Source organism: Cimex lectularius, unplaced genomic scaffold (genome assembly GCF_000648675.2).
Source record: "Cimex lectularius strain Harlan isolate CLEC.00 unplaced genomic scaffold, Clec_2.1 scaffold123, whole genome shotgun sequence".
NCBI lineage: Eukaryota > Metazoa > Arthropoda > Insecta > Hemiptera > Cimicidae > Cimex > Cimex lectularius.
The window spans coordinates 724,544-742,738 of record NW_019392886.1 but is presented as its reverse complement, the minus strand read 5'-3'; the positions used below and the strand labels follow the sequence as shown (position 1 = coordinate 742,738).

Sequence of the window (18,195 nt, the reverse complement as noted above, 5' to 3'; positions counted from 1 at the left end):
AACACACATTAAAGTTGTGTCATCAAGGTTTCAGTTGATATAGAAATATCCACCGTCCTCTTATCCGATAATTTAATTTAGGTTGTAAACCGTAAATCAAAGCGTGCCGTTGACAGCAGCTTGTACCGACAGTTGGAAATGCTTTGTTAATTTGTTGCCCTGATTGGTGTCCGGCGTTCTCAGGTATGCAATTACCGCAAGACCGCTCTCCAGTGCAGGTCCGCCCCGGCAGCTGGTTCAATTTGTACACGACCGAATTTATAACAAATTGAACGTCTGTAACTAGACTGCATTGACCTACGGAAATTGCCGTCTCGGTTAATCTAACTTGCAATTTCCAAAGGCGGAACCTAAAGGTAACTGTAATAGGTAACTGAAAAAAAGTTTAATTTTTTTTCAGAGATTTTATTAATACTTCTATTTATTTTGAATCTCAAAACATTTCAATCTGTAAAGTTTCGTTTTGTCTGTGACCATTGGTTAATAAATTTTGATCATTATCTGTTATTAGCAGAATAGTTTTGTATTTCACTAAAACAATTTTTTTTTTAACTTAAAACATGTTTATAAAATCAGCATTTATAACGATGGGAAAGCCGTATTCATAACCAAGGCTGTGTAAACATTGGGAGTTTCATCTAAATTAATTAGATCATAATCATGTTTTTTCCCCCTAGAACTAAAGGATATTACATTGGCAATCTTATCATTGTTTCATTCACTTTGAATCACTTGTTTTGTACGATTTTTGGGTTCGATGAGGAAAGTATAAACAAGGGGCTGATTTGAGAGATTTTAAAATGAAGTATAATTTACTCGATGATTTCAAACTATCAGAAAATATTTGGACATTTTTGTTATAATTTTAATATTACGAATTTAATTTTTAACAACGCAAATTTATGATCAATAATGCTATAAAAAGACCAGAAAAAATAGTATTCACTAATTAAAAGTTTTAAATACAAAAATAATATACCCATTTTTATAAATGAGAAAGAAAAAGGGAAATTGAGTAATGGAGGCAATGATAAGGTAGAAGGAGAGAGAGAGAGAAAAAACAGATATGTGAAGGGTGTATAAGTGCAATGGCAGATGAGGTGATAGATGGAAGAATCGATACAGATATACAGTATTGGTAGAGATAATGGGGAAGAGGATACAAATATATATANGATATATATATATATATATATATATATGTAGAGAGAGAGAGAGAGAGTGAGCGAGCGCAGAAAGAGCAAAAAAAATATTAAAAAAATATGTGAGAGAGAAAGAGATGTATAGATGTAGATAGTAAGAGAGATAAAGATAGAGAGAGAACTAATTAATTAAATTTTACTCATTGTACTTTTTATCTAAGGAGGAGAGGGAGAGGGAAAGAGAGAGAGAGAAGCATGTAGAAAAACAAAAGTGAAAAATGCTTCATAATGAAATATTTGTACAACGTGTTTAAATATTTAAACGTACTGAAACAGAGGAAATGATAGACGGAAGTATCGATATAGCTATATAGATATGAATAAACATTTTGGGAAGGAAGATGCAAATAGAGGAGTATAGAAAGACAAGGAGAGACAGAGAGAGAGAGAGAGAGAGAGAGAGAGTGAGTGAGTGAGAGTGAGAGTGAGCGAGCGCAGAAAGAGGAAAAAACACAAAAAAAGGTGTGACAGAGAAAGAGATGTATAGATATAGATAGTAAGAGAGATTAAGAGGTAGAAAAGAGAAACAAAAGAAAAAAGAAATATATAGATAGAGAGAAAAGTAATTAATTAAATTTTACTTCATTATACATTTTATTTAAGAAGGAGAGAGAGAGAGTGAGGGAGCGCAGAAAGAGCAAAAAATACAAAAAAAAGTGTGAGAGAGAAAGAAATGTATTGATATAGCTATATAGATATTAATAAACATTTTGGGAAGGAAGATGCAAATACAGGAGTATATAAAGACAAGGAGAGATAGAGAGAGAGAGAGAGAGAGAGTGATAGAGAGCGAAGAAAGAGCAAAAGAATACAAAAAAAATGTGTGAGAGAAAGAGATGTATAGATATAGATAGTAAGAGAGATAAAAAGGGAGAGAAAGAGAAACATAAGAAAACAGAAATATATAGATAGAGAGAAAACTATTTAATTAAATTTTACCTCAATGCACTTTTTATCTAAGGAGGAGAGGGGGAGAGAGAGAGAGAGAGAGAGAGAGAGAGCGAGAAAGAGAGAGAGTGAGAGAGAGTGTGAGGGAGTGGGAAGGGGGCACTTTTATTTACAGTAAAAAATTTACAACAATAGAAAAAAGAATATACACATGGACAAAGTCCGTCTTCGGACGCCGTGGAAGAAAGAAATAAGAACATATGAATAATGGCGACTTAATAAAAACATAGATTGCTACTAAAAATTATAACATTATAATAGAATTAAAATTAAGAATTAACTTACACTAAAGGCTAAAATAAAAATTAATAAGCGTAAAGGAATAAAAAAATGAACTGAACAATGTAAAATAAAAAATAAAAACAAGAAGATATAAACTCAACATTGGTTAGGAATAAAACCGTTGATATGAAAAAGTACAATTAATTAAAATAATTAATACGGTCAATTATGACTGCTAAAAATATATGAAATATTAATAAAATTGTTTATTATTAGTTTTAATTAATAAATTATAGAATTAATGTTGCTTGAAAGCAAGTTTGCAAGTTGCGTTGTACTTATGCTCCTTGAAATTCAGTTATACACTTCCAGAAAAGTTCTCGCAAAGAATAAAAAGTATAAAAGTAATGGACTTAATTTAAATGAACTCGTGGTCCTCCTGTTATTTCGATAATCTTTTTTTGCATCATACAGACTGATAACATTAACAAAGATTTTAAGCAGGATTAAAGAAGGGCGTCATTAGCCGCAACAGTTTAGGCGTTGAAACGGCACCCTGAGGTTTTATATGACCTATGCTGTTGCGAACCCCTGAAAAAACAATCGCGTATGTTTGAAAGAAACGTAAGTATTAGCAGGAATAGTCACAATAAAGACCAATTTTTATAACGTTTTTAATGTTATTCATATGTTGTTTGTAGGTCGAACGGATGACTTTAGGTCCGTCTATTCTCGCTTGTTTGATTCACTCATACGCGGTTTTGCTTCGTGCCATCTTCAGCGACGAACTTGTAGCCAATCTGCTCGCGGGCCAACAAACACCGAATTTTTAATTTTTAAATAATCATCGTTATCTTCCGATTAATAAGGGTGGTAAATGCTTGAAGATTATCCAACAATTGTGTAACGAATAAAACTTTCATTTGTGAAGAAAGAAGTTGTTTTATTAAATTCCTTGACCACTGGCGATATTCCTATATTGGAAATCCGTCTGATAAAATTATGAATTTTACGACCAGCCCATTTACACTTATAGTATCCCAGGGCCGACTTCATTTCACTTTTATCTCCGGACGAAGTGTGGAAGGCCGACGGAAACCACCCCGAGTGGGTGTGATAGGTGTCTTGGAGCCGATTCCTTGCGTGGGAATCCAAGATTTATAACACCGGTGTCCCACTGAATTGTGGGTGTCAACCCCTACCTGACTCAACCTCAATTTCCATAGGCTAATAATAACTTATTAGAATGAGATTATTATTTAACAACGAGGGCTGTAAATTAACGCCCCCCTACTAAATAAAAGGCGCTCCAATTTTACAAAAGGATTTAGTAGATGAAAAAAAATTAATATTCATAAAGTTTATAAATTAAATTTAAAGTTTTTTAGCATATTTAACATTGACCTCTTCCATGGGTCCTTCTATTCTCGCTGGTTTACATTTCACTTAGACTTTCAGGAGGTCAGGATTAAAATTTCAGTAAAGGTTTATTTTTTTATTAAATTCGTTAGATTTTGTGGTCAGATTGACCAAATAACATCTTTCAATTAATTAATCTTTATGAAAAGCATTAGTTAGGATAAAAAAGTCAGTGTCACGAGCCCTACCACTTGAGCTATCGTGACTTCCATCCCTCCTTTTTGCCATTTTTTGTGGGTTTGAACCCCGCTCTTGACACTGACTTTTTTATGTCAACCAATGCCTTACATAAACATTAATTAATTGAAATATATTATTTTTATTGTGAGATTACTTCAGTGCGTTTGAGGATATGAAAAAAAAATCATCTGCTTGTGAGGTTTAATTTTCAAAATTTTGGGATATGCCGCCATGATCAGAAAGTCATGAAAATTTTTCTTCTTAGAACCAAATCTCCGTTTTACTTTATAATTACGAAATACTCATTAATATTTGATGGATAAGCTCTACTTTTGTGGTTTTACCGACCAGAATTGGTCTTCCCTCATTTATACACTAGAAAATGTTTTAGCTCTTCAACGCAATATATAAGACGCTTTCATGTGAATTTTTCCTCTCAGTGCACTATATCTGAAATGAAAGCAACCGAAAGAAAGAAGACGGATCCAATAAGCGACTAGAATCGATCACATCATGCCATCATACTCGCAGACCAATACCGCCAACACAACAGCCAAACTTCATCACGTCAGAGATATTTATTGAAAAGGTAGGATTACTTCATTAAAAAACAAAAATTTAGGAATAAGGAAAAACCTTTTTAAAAGATAATTCCTACTCACTGTAAGTTGTTTTCAACGATCTGTATTTCGAGCCTACAGCTCATCATCAGGTTGAAGGAGCTTTACAACCTGATGATGAGCTGTAGGCTTGAAATATAGAAACTCACTCTTTAAAAAGACTGAACAACACACTCACTCCATTTATCTTTTCTAAGAAAAAAACCAACCAAAAAAGAAGAGCTGGAGAATGATTTCAGTTATGGAACTCTTGCTAACATTTGGGGGGGAAATGTCAAACAGAAAATTTAACCCCGACTCGTCAAGCGCATGAAAAATAAGTTAAAGTTAAACCAACGAGAATAGAATGGCCAGACTTAATCATTTCAACATATCCTCATTTATTCGTACACCAACCAACACTTCCAACTTTTACTTAGCGAAAGAGAGAGAGAGAGAGAGAGAAAGCCAGAAGAAATGCTACGGAGAGGCAGAGATGAAGAAAGAGATTGATAGGTAAATAGACAGATGGTTGATATAGAGATAGAAAATGAAAGAGCAAAAGAGCGAGAGATAAAGAAAGAGGCATATGTATAAGCAGAAAGAAATTCACACAATAACCGAGCCAGTCAAAAAGAGAGATAGATAGATAGATGGGTAGAAGATTGAGATAGAGAGAGAAATGGAGAGATCGAGATAAATAAATAGAGGGCGAGAGAAGAAGAAAGATAGAGATAAAAATAATAAGAACAGAAATCGATACATAACTAATCAGAACCACCGAGAAAAAGGGAAAGATAAAATTGAATTGAATTGAAACGGGTTATTTATAATACTCCCAGATTTATGTAATACTGACTTTTCTCCCAATCAACGAGTTTGGTTTTACAAAAATAAATAAATACAAAATAAACAAACACTGTGATGGTGGAACGTACATATTTTTAGCTTTAATCAGTTTTACTAAATTTAACATGCAGCATGCAATGTACACTATATCTGACTTAACTTAATTTTGCTAAAAATAATACAAGATTTCGACTTAAATAACGACAATAAAAAAATAAAAAGCAAAAATAAGGTGAATAAACATAAAATCTTGAAGTAGATATTATATATAAAAACAATTAAAATATACATATCATACATAAACTAATTTTTTTTTATTAAAAGAAAAATGGTGTTTAGTGACCGTTACTTAATGATTAATTTGAGATCGTGAGATGCGGTCTGGTGTGACCGTTACTTAATGATTAATTTGAGATCGTGAGATGCGGTCTGGTGTGACGTAGGTTTTAGAAAAACATTTTCTTTATCCTGCCAACGTTTCGACCTTTAATGCGATCATCTTCAGGGACTGGGATTTATAAACATTGTGTAAATTTTACAAAAATTCTTTTTCACATCCTACATTAATTTATAAAATTGAAACATTACTTTATTTATCCCAACTAAAAACCTTAAATACAGATTAATTAATTGAAAGATATTATTTAGTCAAGCGGACTACGAAAAGTAGTAAGATTAATATTATGGTAAATAAACAATTTCAGATATGTTTATAAAAAATAATTTTTGTCTTAAATTTTCTTTATATAAGGACCTTAATTGTATTAAATCCTTGATTTGAACGTCAAGTAAAAGATAAAAATGTACTTTTTCAATGTGTCTATATCAAGTGCTACTTTTGTTGAACCAGGATCGGTAAACGGAGGTACTCGGATTTCTAACGATCGCAATCTTGGCTAAGAGGAAGGAAGAAGCTTCTCTTATAATTAAATAATTGTTATCCGGCAATCTCGTAATTAGATAGCTATCGTGTTACCTGAGCTTATTATCAGGAAGCCGTTGGATCGCTGGCGAGGTGGATCTGATCGCTGATAAATTACTGGCATTAAGAAGGACGGTACTTGTGAGTGTTTAACACCTGGTTGTAATAAACCTACAACTGGGCCTTCTAGTGAAATAGAGACGAAGTTCTTTACACAAATTAAATTATAGATAATCAATTCATCATAGTGAATTTCGTTAATTTTGTCGGAATCACCACGATTTTGAACTTAAACGCTATCAAAAGTTTAAAATCGTCAACGTTTCTCGATTGTGTTAAAACGCGTGGGCAGACAGGCGCCATTATGTGAAAAGACTCGGATCATGAATATTTATGTTGGAATATCGTGGGTGGACTCCTTGCTACCAGATGCACGCCGATACCGGAGACAGCATTGATGTATTACACCTCTAAGGCCGTATAAGTGGATTGAAGACACATGTACCATTTTATTTTGGAGGAGTGTATTACTGAAAAATTTCATGAAGGTGTTATTTTGGAAATATAATTTTCATTGATAATTTTGCGATGAAAATAATCTTGTTGAACCAATAATCACTGAAAACCTAACTTCACGAGTCTTGTGAAGTTTTCACCATATGCGTTTCAATCTTTCTTTTTTTAAGTTTAAATTTTGCATAAGTCGAGGTTAAATTGCCCCAATTTTTGATTAAACCAAACATCTGGAGTATTTTATAGTTTTTTATTTAGAAATCGTGAGATGCGGTCTGGTGTGATGTAGGATTCAGAAAAACATTTTCTTTATCGTGCCATCGTTTCGATCTTTATTGAGATCGAGAGTGCCAGTGCGACACGACACGCAAGAATGACACAATTACACAGAAGACAAACACTTTGAGCCCAGAAGATGATCTCAATAAAGATCGAAACGTTGGCACGATAAAGAAAATGTTTTTCTGAATCCTACATCACACCAGATCGCATCTCACGATTTCTAAATAAATATCGATTAACGGTCACTAATCACCACACATTTTATAGTTTGTTAGATTTTTTCTACGCACATCACATTTTAACGATTTGTAGCCAATCTATTATTTACGATCTAAGTACTAGCAAACACGGAGAGAAACGCATGGGGCAGAAGTGTCAAAAATCAAAGGTAGTTATGAAGAGCTGCAGCACTCAGCCCTCGCCCTTACGACCAGGGATTCATATTAGGTTCATCAAGTTATGACCTTTTGTCTAAATCCAGTCATGCGTACAGGTCGTTATGCATTGTAACATATCATTCTCATGTTCATGTTTGTGCCTCTTAATTTTTAACTGGGTCAGAAGGACTAGGGGAGTTCGGCTCTTCCCTGGTTACCCCTACCCACACCTAACTCAGGCAGGTGGTTATGCCATAATATGCCTTTGATTATTACAACATTTTCGCCTACCTTGGGGTTTTCTTTGGGTGTCTGGGAAAATTTTAAAAATTAAGAAAATTCTAAAACTGTATAGTGCGATTTCAAACAAACAAAAGTTAAATTTTTCATACAGTAATAGCTGTTTTTGCACTCTACCCTGCAAAACTCAGGGCATTGGATTATATGAGGGATTTTGACAAATTTCAGACAAGCTTCTTTAAGCGGTTGTGCCACTTGCCTCACAACACAGCCAACCAAACACTTTATTCGAGTTTTTTTAACCTATTTTACCAAGTGTTCACATAATGTGTGGTGATTAGTGACCGTTAATAGATATTTATTTAAAAATCGTGAGATGCTGTCTGGTGTAATGTAGGTTCCAGAAAAACATTTTCTTTGTCGTGCCAACGTTTCGATCTTTATTGAGATCATCTTCAGGGCTCAAAGTGTTTGTCTTCTGTGTAATTGTGCCATTCTTGCGTGTCGTGTCGAGAGTGCCTTCTGAAACCTACATCACACCAGACCCCATCTCACGATTTCTAAATAAATATGTTCACTAATGAGCAGAATTCTTGGCGGGTGTACTGAAAATGATTAATTTCACGTTGGTCAAGCGTGAATTTAATTTCGATCTATCAAGACTGGTTGTCTGATTGAAAATTACAAAATATTTTGACCCAATTGAGTTGAAAACCGACTTCATATTTTGGCAATCCTGAAAATCTTTTGAATTATAGGGAGGGTATTCTCGAAATATGGAAAAATCATATCTACTTTCAAGATATAGAAAAATATAGCGATTTTGGAATTTTGCGGAGAGTTTTCGATTTTGGCATGTCTATCAAGAAAAACAGGTCGCTTGCCCAACTTAGACCATTCAAATATACGGAAATAAAAATTTTAATAGATGCCCATTCCTACAAAATACACGATATACTTGCAGGTGGTATGATTCTTCAAGGGAAGCCTATTTATAAAGACGCCGTTCTAATTTAAACACTTGTAAAGAATTACAATATGAAGAATTTGTTACACTAATAAATGAAAATAAACCTATCGACCTATTATTCGTTTTCGTGGGTGATCTTAAATGAATGTCCATGTCCACAGGAATGGTGAGATTTTTGTTGGATATACTTATTACTTACTATATTCATTCACGTATATTTTTATTATAGGTAATAAATAAATACTATAAACATACCAAATGGGCATATGTACCGAATAACAAATAATAAATATTACTAAAAATGCATATAACAATTAATGTCGACAAGCTAAAAAGCAATTATAATGTGTGGTGATTAGTGACCGTTAGTCGATGATTATTCGAAAATCGTGAGATGTACCGAAGAACAAATAATAAATAAATATTACTAAAATGCATATAACAATTAACGTCTACAAGAAAAAAACAAAAAACAATTATAATGTGTGGTGATTAGTGACCGTTAGTCGATGGTTAGAAATTAGATAGAACTTAGTTAAATTGTTTTAAACTTGTTAAATAAGAAGGCTAGTAGATCCCGCGGTCGTAGGTTCGATTCCCAATGTCGCCTAAGAGGACCGGTGGCCGCAATGAAAATTGACACTGCTCTCATCAGTGAAAAGTCTAGGGAGGGATGGGATCTCAACGAACCTGAATTTGGTTCTGATCTCCCTTCGAAAATGAGTTTCTGCGATGTAAGAAAACCGTCACATCGGGGCTCAATTCGCAATTGTGTTGCAAGCGTCCCGAACGAAGCCAGTAAGGATAGAGCTGCAGAGCTCAGGGGGTATTCGCCCAGTTACTGGTATCCACCACAAAAAAATTCTATTTATCTCATTTTTCTGTGGAGATGCCTGCCTCTCAGTCTTAGTTTTAGTTTTAGTTAGACAGAGGGTGGCACCACAGTCTAATTTCAAATTAAAAAATTTCTTCCTCGCACTTACTATTTTATCCTGAAGTCTTTCATCGGATCGCTTCAAGGTGAGAATCGGCCCTTAATTTTCAGACATCAAGCCCATCATGACATCCATCCTCAAGGAACTTCGCGAACGACACCGCCCCCCCTCTCATCACATTCTGACCTTATCTTTGCAGCAAAAGCATCTCAAGACCACCTAGACATCATGACCGACTGGTTCACTCGATGGCACATCAAGCTAAATAAACGTCGGCACGTGATTTTCTCATTTAAAAGAAGTAGCTACCCACCAGTGCAAATGTACAGTACATATCCTTCCATTCGACCAAATCCTCCACCTTGATCACTTTGCCAGTAGATTACATGGAACACACTCATAAAACAAAAAATACAAGAACTAAACCGAAGATCACCTCCCAACCCCAAATCCACAATGATTACAAACTACAACCTGAAAATATACAAGACATTAATTAGACCTATTTGAAGTTAGAGAGGCAACCTGTTCAGCTAAGCCATCCTACATCCAAAGAATCCAATTCTTTCAGTCAAAACTCAACACGTTCTTCTATGTCTTTGACCAAACCATCTACAATGCCTGCTCTTCAACGTTCCATCCTAACAATCCTCCACGCCTCATAATAAGACAGTGGCCTTGTGACCTCCTAACACAACTCTAAACTCACTAATTTTCGTAATATCTTTCAATTAATTAACGTTTTTAGTTGAGATAAACAAGTCAATGGCACGAGCAGGATTCGAACCCACGACCTTCGGCTAAATACGCCGCTACTCTACCACTTGAGTTACCGTGATCACGATCCAAACAGGCACTAACTTCCCATCTCAACCCCACCTTTTGAAAAATGGCAACAATAAAGGAAAAATTCGAAAAAGGTGGGGTTGAAATGGGAAGTTAGTGTCTGAGTGGATCGAGGTCAGGTTAGCTCAAGTGGTAGAGTAGCGGCGGATCTAGCCGAAGGTCGTGGGTTCGAATCCCGCTCGTGATACTGACTTTTTTTATCTCAACTAAAAACCTTAATTAATTGGAACAACTCTAAACTTCAACCAACAATCCTAAATCCTGAAAGTTCCAGCAATGGCCGGCTGTTCTTCCCTATCCACCCGGTCTGACAGGTTCCTGCCAGATCTATTATTTATCACTACCGACGAATTGTTAAATGTATACATTTTTTAACAGGAAACAGTAATGAAAAAATAAATAAAAAATAAGTTTTTAATCCTTATATACATAATTATGTTAAATTCGAAACATAAACCCCTATAAATATGCAAAAATGACTAAAAACATTAACAACTACTACTACATCATTTTGCCATGCATAGTTCAGTATTTTTCTGATATATTTGAAATGCAGGCTCAGAGTGTAGCTGCAGAGCGGTGAGGCTGAACTGTCAATATATAAAATTTAGTCGGGGGTATTATTTGGCAGGTAGAAGAGTTTCTAATGAACTATTTCACCTTCTCTATTTCCTCATGTTTAAATAACCGTAGAACTGAAGATATCAATAATGTGCAAATGAATATCATAATTTTTTTGCTGAGATGGTTCATCTTTAAGGTTGTAGTGAAGTTGATACCAAGATATTCGTCGCAGTAAATATTTTCAATTGTAAATTAGTTTTTGACATTTTCACTATTAGGAATTAAGAGAGAGACAATATCCATTTGGAATAGACATATATTTATTATTTCATTTTCAAAAATATAATTGCGTATATAATACCGATAAATATTTTAACAGTCATTTCTCAATGTTTATCCAAAATCCATAGTCAAATTTATTGATTGTTTAAGGTTTTGAGAAAAACGACACTTCAGTTGGCCTTCGTTAACGGTTTCAGGCCATTTCGAAGGACAACCCTGTTTGAAAATTTAATCGTGACGTCAGCAGCGGTCATGTTTGGCGTCATGAACTCAGAAAGTGACGTAACGCCCTGCCGCGGCTGACGATCGAACGGGAAACCCATCGAACGTTTGTCGGGATATTTACTGTCCCGCACTCCGCAATAGCTGGCCGCCTCGGAACAAGCCCGTTTCTCCACCGCACCCGCGACCTGGACGAAAGGACCGTTATTTTATTGATTTATTGACCGAAGGTGTGACTTACCCTGTCTTGCTTTGGATCGGACACCATGAGGAACAGTTCGCACGGAAATCCTTGAGGTTGTCCCTTGGCTATCAGTAAATGCTGTGGCCAGCCGCATCCGCAGAAATTGAACTCCTCGGATTGGCCTCGCCCTGGCGCCTGTCCTTTAGCATCGATATCTCTGAACGTCCTATCAAAAGGAATTGTCACCGATGACTGGGTCGAATCTCTATAATACGTTTCCGTCCCCGGCTTCACTGTAACAATAACAAATTTTGGCTACCTACACAAATTGTCTAATGTTATTGTTGATCTTACAGTCTAATTCAAACTTGTCAAGTTCTACAAACAAGATTTTCTGGTCTCTGAAAAACATAGTACGACCTCTTTCGTCTAATTTTGGAGCGTAAAATATCCTGACGGTCCCTGTACGGTGACGTCCGGTATTTTCCAACTGAAAGACAACACGAAATTATGGATGCATTTTGCAACGATCGGAAGACGCCCTTCAACGTACGGTAAACTTGTACTGGAACGGGCCGTGCTGGAGGTGTGTGAACCTGGCGCGGACTGAACCTTGCGGTTGGAAGTCAAGCCCCTGGGACATGTCGACATCGCTTTGCTGCCAAAATGTGGATATTTGGTTTTTAACGCCGCTTTTCAACGTATTCACTTCAACGCTCAGCGCTCTGATTCCGGGATAATCCAGCTAAAAAAATTATACGAATTATTTTTTATAAATTTTTAATGAGAATCGTAGATGCTTTACTTGATTGACGGTGTAGCTGGGTAAAGTATCTTTGTACTCTTGGAAAATATAGTCGATCATCGCGTGCCATTTGTAAAACATCGGATCTCTCATAGAAGTTGAAGGATCGCCAATAGTCCCAAATGGTTCCTTTTAAAATAAACAAAAAGTTTTAAAATTTCTAGGAAAAACAATAATCTTATGGCATAAGACGTTTATGGATATATAGAGTGAAAACAAGTTATCAATTCTTTCGTCAAACTGTCGAAAAAAATAACTTTGTCAACTGGAAAGCTATAATTACTAGCATGAACATACATGAATATGAGTCAAATTTGGCACGTATTGTTTTTAGTTCAATGCAATCGAAAATTGAAGCTATGTAGAGCCATATTAAACATGACCAGTACATTTATTTACAAAAATAGAACTTCTCGTAGCTTTCATGAAGAGGATATATTATTCCCCTAAATATTGACGAAAAAACTATGAGTTCCTTCTGGTCTCATCATGTATGATCTAGTAATATAAAAACATAAAATAGAGCCAGAACTGCTTCAATTTTTTTAAACCATTGATTGAAACCTTATCTTTCTGATCCTAGATATTAGTATTTTTTGGACTTCAAGATTATCGAACGTACAAGATGTCTAAAATCTGGATCGTGGCAGACTCCGATAGCCAGATGGCCTGCGTTGTGCAGATCTCCGTAGAGACGTCGGTTCGGTGTTAAAATACTAGCTTCCACGATGTTACCCAGGATGTCTATACCGACGTCTTCACTCAGCACAACTGTACGTCCGTCATCCTGTATAACAAACCGAAAATTAATTCGATCCTAAGAAATTACTAAAGGAAAGCAATTAATTACCGTGACGATTTGCCCACTGTGGATAGCGTCCAAAATGTTTTCCCTCCAGCGTTCCATGTCGCTAATAGAAATCTTAAGCTCCCTGTTGACGTCCTGTAACAAACGAGTGGTTGAAATTTGCTTTTGTCGGATTTTGATTTTAACAACCTTCATAGTAGTGTTGGCAAATCTTGGCGCCCAAACCCTAGAGGCGACCAAGGTTTCAAGTTTGGGAAAATAGCCTTCACTCATGGGCTGTCTAAAATCGTTGAACCTCTCAGTTCGGGCCAAATTGTTGGAAAATCTCTCCATGTTATACCTAAAAAAATTTAATTTGGTAAAGTACAAATCTATGAACCACTCTGAAAAGATTTATTTTGACTTTTATTCTGCTTATTAAAACATAATATTAAAAATGAACGTGCTATGATTTAATTAACCAACTTATAAAGCTATTAAATGTTCAAATTTTAGAAAAAATAATATTTTTGAAAAACTACCTGGCCATTATCTGTTGGTGATGGTAGAAGAAAAGTTCACCCCTTCTGTCTTTGTCCACAATATTTCTAGGACCTTCGAAAGGGTATACCAAATGCCAGTGCCAGTGGTGATTATTAAGGCCCAAATCTTCCCTCCAGTAAGCAAGTCTGTGTTCGATGTCCAAATCCGTAGCCGTGTAGTTTACCGGTATTTCTATCGATGTCTAAATCACAAATTTTCAACTTAAAAGTTGTCATAGTACAGAGAACTGTGAATATACGAACCCTGCTTCCTTCGCAGACAATCGACGCTTCTTCCTTTGCCCTGGCGAAAACCCTGCCGTCGATGTACCTTTCTGGAAAACAATCACAGGGCGACGGCAAGGGGAGGTTTTTGGTCTCGGGCCTATGGATCATAGCTACCGACAGACAGTAAACAAACAAGTACGGATTTATTCTGTCCCTGCAGTAAGCGCTCACGGACATAAAATCGTCGAACGATACCATTCCTGAAATCATATATTTGAAATATACAATGGCTATGATTGACCTTATCATCTTACCCATGAAAACTTCGATGAGGCGGGATGCCATTTCTCTGTGACTGGGGACGAAGAGTGAGAACAATTCTCGTCTCCCCAAACGCATAGGAAGGCTGATGTCCGGGATCGAAATTTCTTTTATTCGAACCGTTCTGGCATTCTTTGAGCCGAACCGATTCGTCAACGCCTGGATGTTTTGCCTGTAAGGTTCCAACTGTAACAGCCTTCTACATTAGCATAATAACGGATCAGAAATATGTTTTTAAAAAAAGTGAAACATACAACATAGTTGCTTGGGACATTGAAAAAGATATCGTTGTTTCCTTTGAGCATAAAAATAGGTTCTGTAGGTCTTTCGAACAAATGCAGAATATCTCTAACGTTCGACATTTTTTGAACCCTAGAACACAAACAAATTTAATTAAATATTATGGTATAATTTCAGTCGTTAAAACGAACACACACTTATTGCGTTAGTCAACTATGAGCGCTATGATAAAAGTTATTATAATATTCTTGTTTTATACTTTTTTCAAAGGATATAGTAAAACCTCAGGGTTTTGATTAGGGACATTATTTCCGGTTAGATTTGGATATCAGGGCACGGTGTAAAAAAGATAAAATTGGTTGTAGATAATTCCTTCCGTTTAAAACCACAGGTTCACCTACATACGTGCCATATGAATTCGTATAATTATTATAATAATTTTCATTCTAAAGTGTGAAGAATTGGTCATTTTTAATTCTACTTTTTATTCAAGGATACGGTTTGTAATTATTTTCACTAATTTCGTGGTCCGCTTGACCAATTAATATATTACGATTAATTAAGGTTTTTAGTTGAGAAATCAACTGCCTTTTGAATTTTCCCTCCTTTTTGCCATTTTTCAATTGGCATTCAATTCAATTCAATTCCATCCCGCTCGTGCCATTGACTTTTTTATCTCAACTAAAAACCTTAATTAATTGTAATATATTAATTGGCCACGCGGACCACGAAATTAGTGAATTTAATGATTGAAAATGAAGTATACTTCACTAAAGCTCTCCGTGGCCATTTCATTTGTCGTCGAGAATCCAATCCGATTACACGACATTTGAAAAATGGCAAAAAGGAGGGAAAATTCAAAAGGTGGGGTTGAGATGGGAAGTTAGTGTCCGAGAGGATCGAGGTCACGATAGCTCAAGTGGTAGAGCAGCGGCGTATCTAGCCGAAGATCGTGGGTTCGAATCCCGCTCGTGCCATTGACTTTTTGATCTCAACTAAAAACCTTAAGTAATTGTTTGTAATTATTTTGATATAGATTTTTCCCGATATATTATGCAGGCTGTAGTCTTCAATGCTGCCACTGGAAGATAACGTTTTACTTACCGTTTTCCACATAGAAAAGAGTAGCAAAATGCAATAAATAGTGAATTTTTTTAAGGACTGTTGGGTGATCGCATTTTTTGGTCGTTTCCGATAATTTTGGTTTATCTTCAATGTTTTTGTCTCTTAGGCGCGGTTTGCTTTCTCGCCGTCCTCACTGCTGCGGGAAGATCAGTACCGTTTTAAAACTTACCATTTTCCCAACAGTAAAAATCCACAAGATGCAATAAAGTGAATTTTTCTTGAGGTAGAACGGTGATTATCCGTTAATTTAGTTGTTTACGATCATTTTGGTTTTTTCGCTGTTTTTTCTTCTCTTCTCGTTGCCTTCAGTAGAGCGTCTGGAAGATAAATACCGTTTTGAAACTTACCATTTTTCGCCTAGAAAAAGTAGCAAGGAGCAATAAGTAAGGTATAAGAAGTAGTGAAATTTTCTCTTGAAATTGAGGAGTGGTGAACCATTTGTTTGATCGTTTCCGGTCATTTTGGCCTTTCTAGCCTCGCTGTTTTTGTCTCTAGTAATGTTTTGCAAATTATCATTTTTATAGTAAAACGTACCAAGGTGTAAGAAGTAGTGAAATTTTCTCTTGAGATTGTGGCGTAGTGAACCATTTGTTTGGATATTTCCGATCTGTCTTCTCTTGGTTTCTCGCCGTCTTCAATGCTGTTTCAGGAATAGAAATAACGTATAATATATTAAGTTTATTAAACAGTTAAATTTTTGGTATATATATATATACACACACACACACACTCAGGCAAAAAATTCCACCCAATTGAATTATATTTCATTCCTCGATAAAAGAAAATTTTGCTCTTAATTTTTCTCATTGTTTTATCAATAAATATTTGTTTAAGCTATGTTTTAAATTGGGAATAACAATTAAACTTATTCCTTAATCCAAAAAAAGGACAAAGGATTTTTCAAAGTTTAATTTTTACGGAATTTAATGTTTATTTAGTCTCATTTTCAATTTTTAAGTTAAAAAGGTCACTTAGCTGAGGATGTTGGGCGTGGGGTGACTGACTCTAATTGATGATGGACGTTCCATCGGGTATGCGGTTATTGCCGTCGGAGTTCCCTACGAAACACTGCAAGACGCCGTTGGATGTTTTCGAGAAACTTGGTCCTATCATAGATGGCCCGGTTATGGACGCCTTAGGGTAACAGAACCACAAGATGACCGTTTTTTGACTTTGAGAATTTTGCGACCGGCACCTTACTATTGTTCAAGCGATTCATCAGCTCCAGCAAGTTCGAGGTGTCCAAATTTCTGAACGCACTGCTCGAAGAAGATGAAATCAGTATGGACTGATAACTTTTCGCCCAGTAAGAGGACCAGAAATGACCAGAATACACAGAGTTTCACGGCTGGCATTTGCTCGAGAAAACAGCCATTGGTATTTGGACGATTGATAATAATCATAATAATAATGCTTTATTAAACATAAAAAAAGGAAAAAAGACAATTTAGATTTTAAAGCATTTAAGGCCATGGATCTTGGATCCGTCTGCCAGAGGTCGTTGATTAAACAGTCAAAAACGAAAAAATACACAATAAAATAAAATAAAAGTTATAGCCTACGCAATAAAAAGAAAAAAAGGAGAAACAACAACTGCCAAAATGCGAAAGAGAACAAAAAAAACATGTTATACAAAAGAAATCAAAAATTAAACTCATTAATTAATTCATATCTGTAGTTCCATGCATATTATAATCTTTGGACGATTGGTCTGCTGTACTTTTCACAGATGAGTGTAGATTTGCTCTACGATCCCCACATAGGCGTGAAAGAGTGTGGTGAAGACGAAGATGAAAGGTACGCTATTTAAATGGAATTTTGAAACATCATGCGTTGCCTATCGATGAAATCAGCGATGATCCTATTCTAATGCACGATAATGCCCGTCCACATGTCACTCGCATAGTACGTTTGTACCTTCAACAGCGTAACATGAAGGTCTTAGCTTGCCTAGCCCGTTCTCCAGACTAGTACCCATAGAACATTTATGGGATAACCTCAAAAGGCAAATAATAACACGTCCAGTACTTCCTGATACACTCCACGATCTTGAAAGTATTCTTCACGACGAATGGGCTAACCTCCAGCAAAGAGACATTTCCAGACTGGTAAAAAGTACGCCAAGGCGTCTTCGAAATGTAATTAAGGTAAAAGGAGGATGATACGCGATATTGAAATATAAATTAAAAATCTAAAACAAATTTTTATCTGTCCGTCTTTTTTTAAAGTTTTTTATTTTTATTTTTTAAAAGTTTCCTTAGCAATTTTTTTTACTTTTTTAGACAAACACTCAATTATTAAACGTTAAAAAACGTTAAACTTTGATTAATATATAAAAATCTATACAAATCAACTTATATTACAACTGGGCGGAATTTTTTGCCTGTCAGT

At 35.6% G+C, this 18,195-nt stretch overlaps 1 protein-coding gene across 1 annotated transcript; it reads right to left on the bottom strand.

Annotated features, from left to right (window-relative positions):
• Positions 1 to 11,370: 11,370 nt before the first annotated feature.
• Positions 11,371 to 14,901, bottom strand: LOC106673939 (phenoloxidase 2). The gene is made up of 13 exons (XM_014406334.2): positions 14,877 to 14,901; positions 14,694 to 14,811; positions 14,433 to 14,625; positions 14,155 to 14,378; positions 13,891 to 14,093; positions 13,559 to 13,709; positions 13,412 to 13,504; positions 13,184 to 13,348; positions 12,562 to 12,690; positions 12,310 to 12,501; positions 12,111 to 12,246; positions 11,814 to 12,049; positions 11,371 to 11,760 (listed from the first exon to the last, which is right to left on the bottom strand). Exons 2-13 carry the CDS (start codon positions 14,799 to 14,801, stop codon positions 11,521 to 11,523), a joined length of 2,070 nt encoding a protein of 689 aa, XP_014261820.1. The 5' UTR covers positions 14,802 to 14,811; positions 14,877 to 14,901; the 3' UTR covers positions 11,371 to 11,520.
• Positions 14,902 to 18,195: the final 3,294 nt, after the last annotated feature.

Bases quoted from the DNA above. Each gene is read 5' to 3' on its own strand.
- LOC106673939 (XM_014406334.2), bottom strand. From the start codon at position 14,801: ATGTCGAACGTTAGAGATATTCTGCATTTGTTCGAAAGACCTACAGAA. The intron at 14,626-14,693 runs GTATGTTTCACT...AGGCTGTTACAG, and splicing joins ATGTCCCAAGCAACTATGTT to TTGGAACCTTACAGGCAAAA. The intron at 11,761-11,813 runs GTAAGTCACACC...CCTTTCGTCCAG, and splicing joins CCGATCCAAAGCAAGACAGG to GTCGCGGGTGCGGTGGAGAA.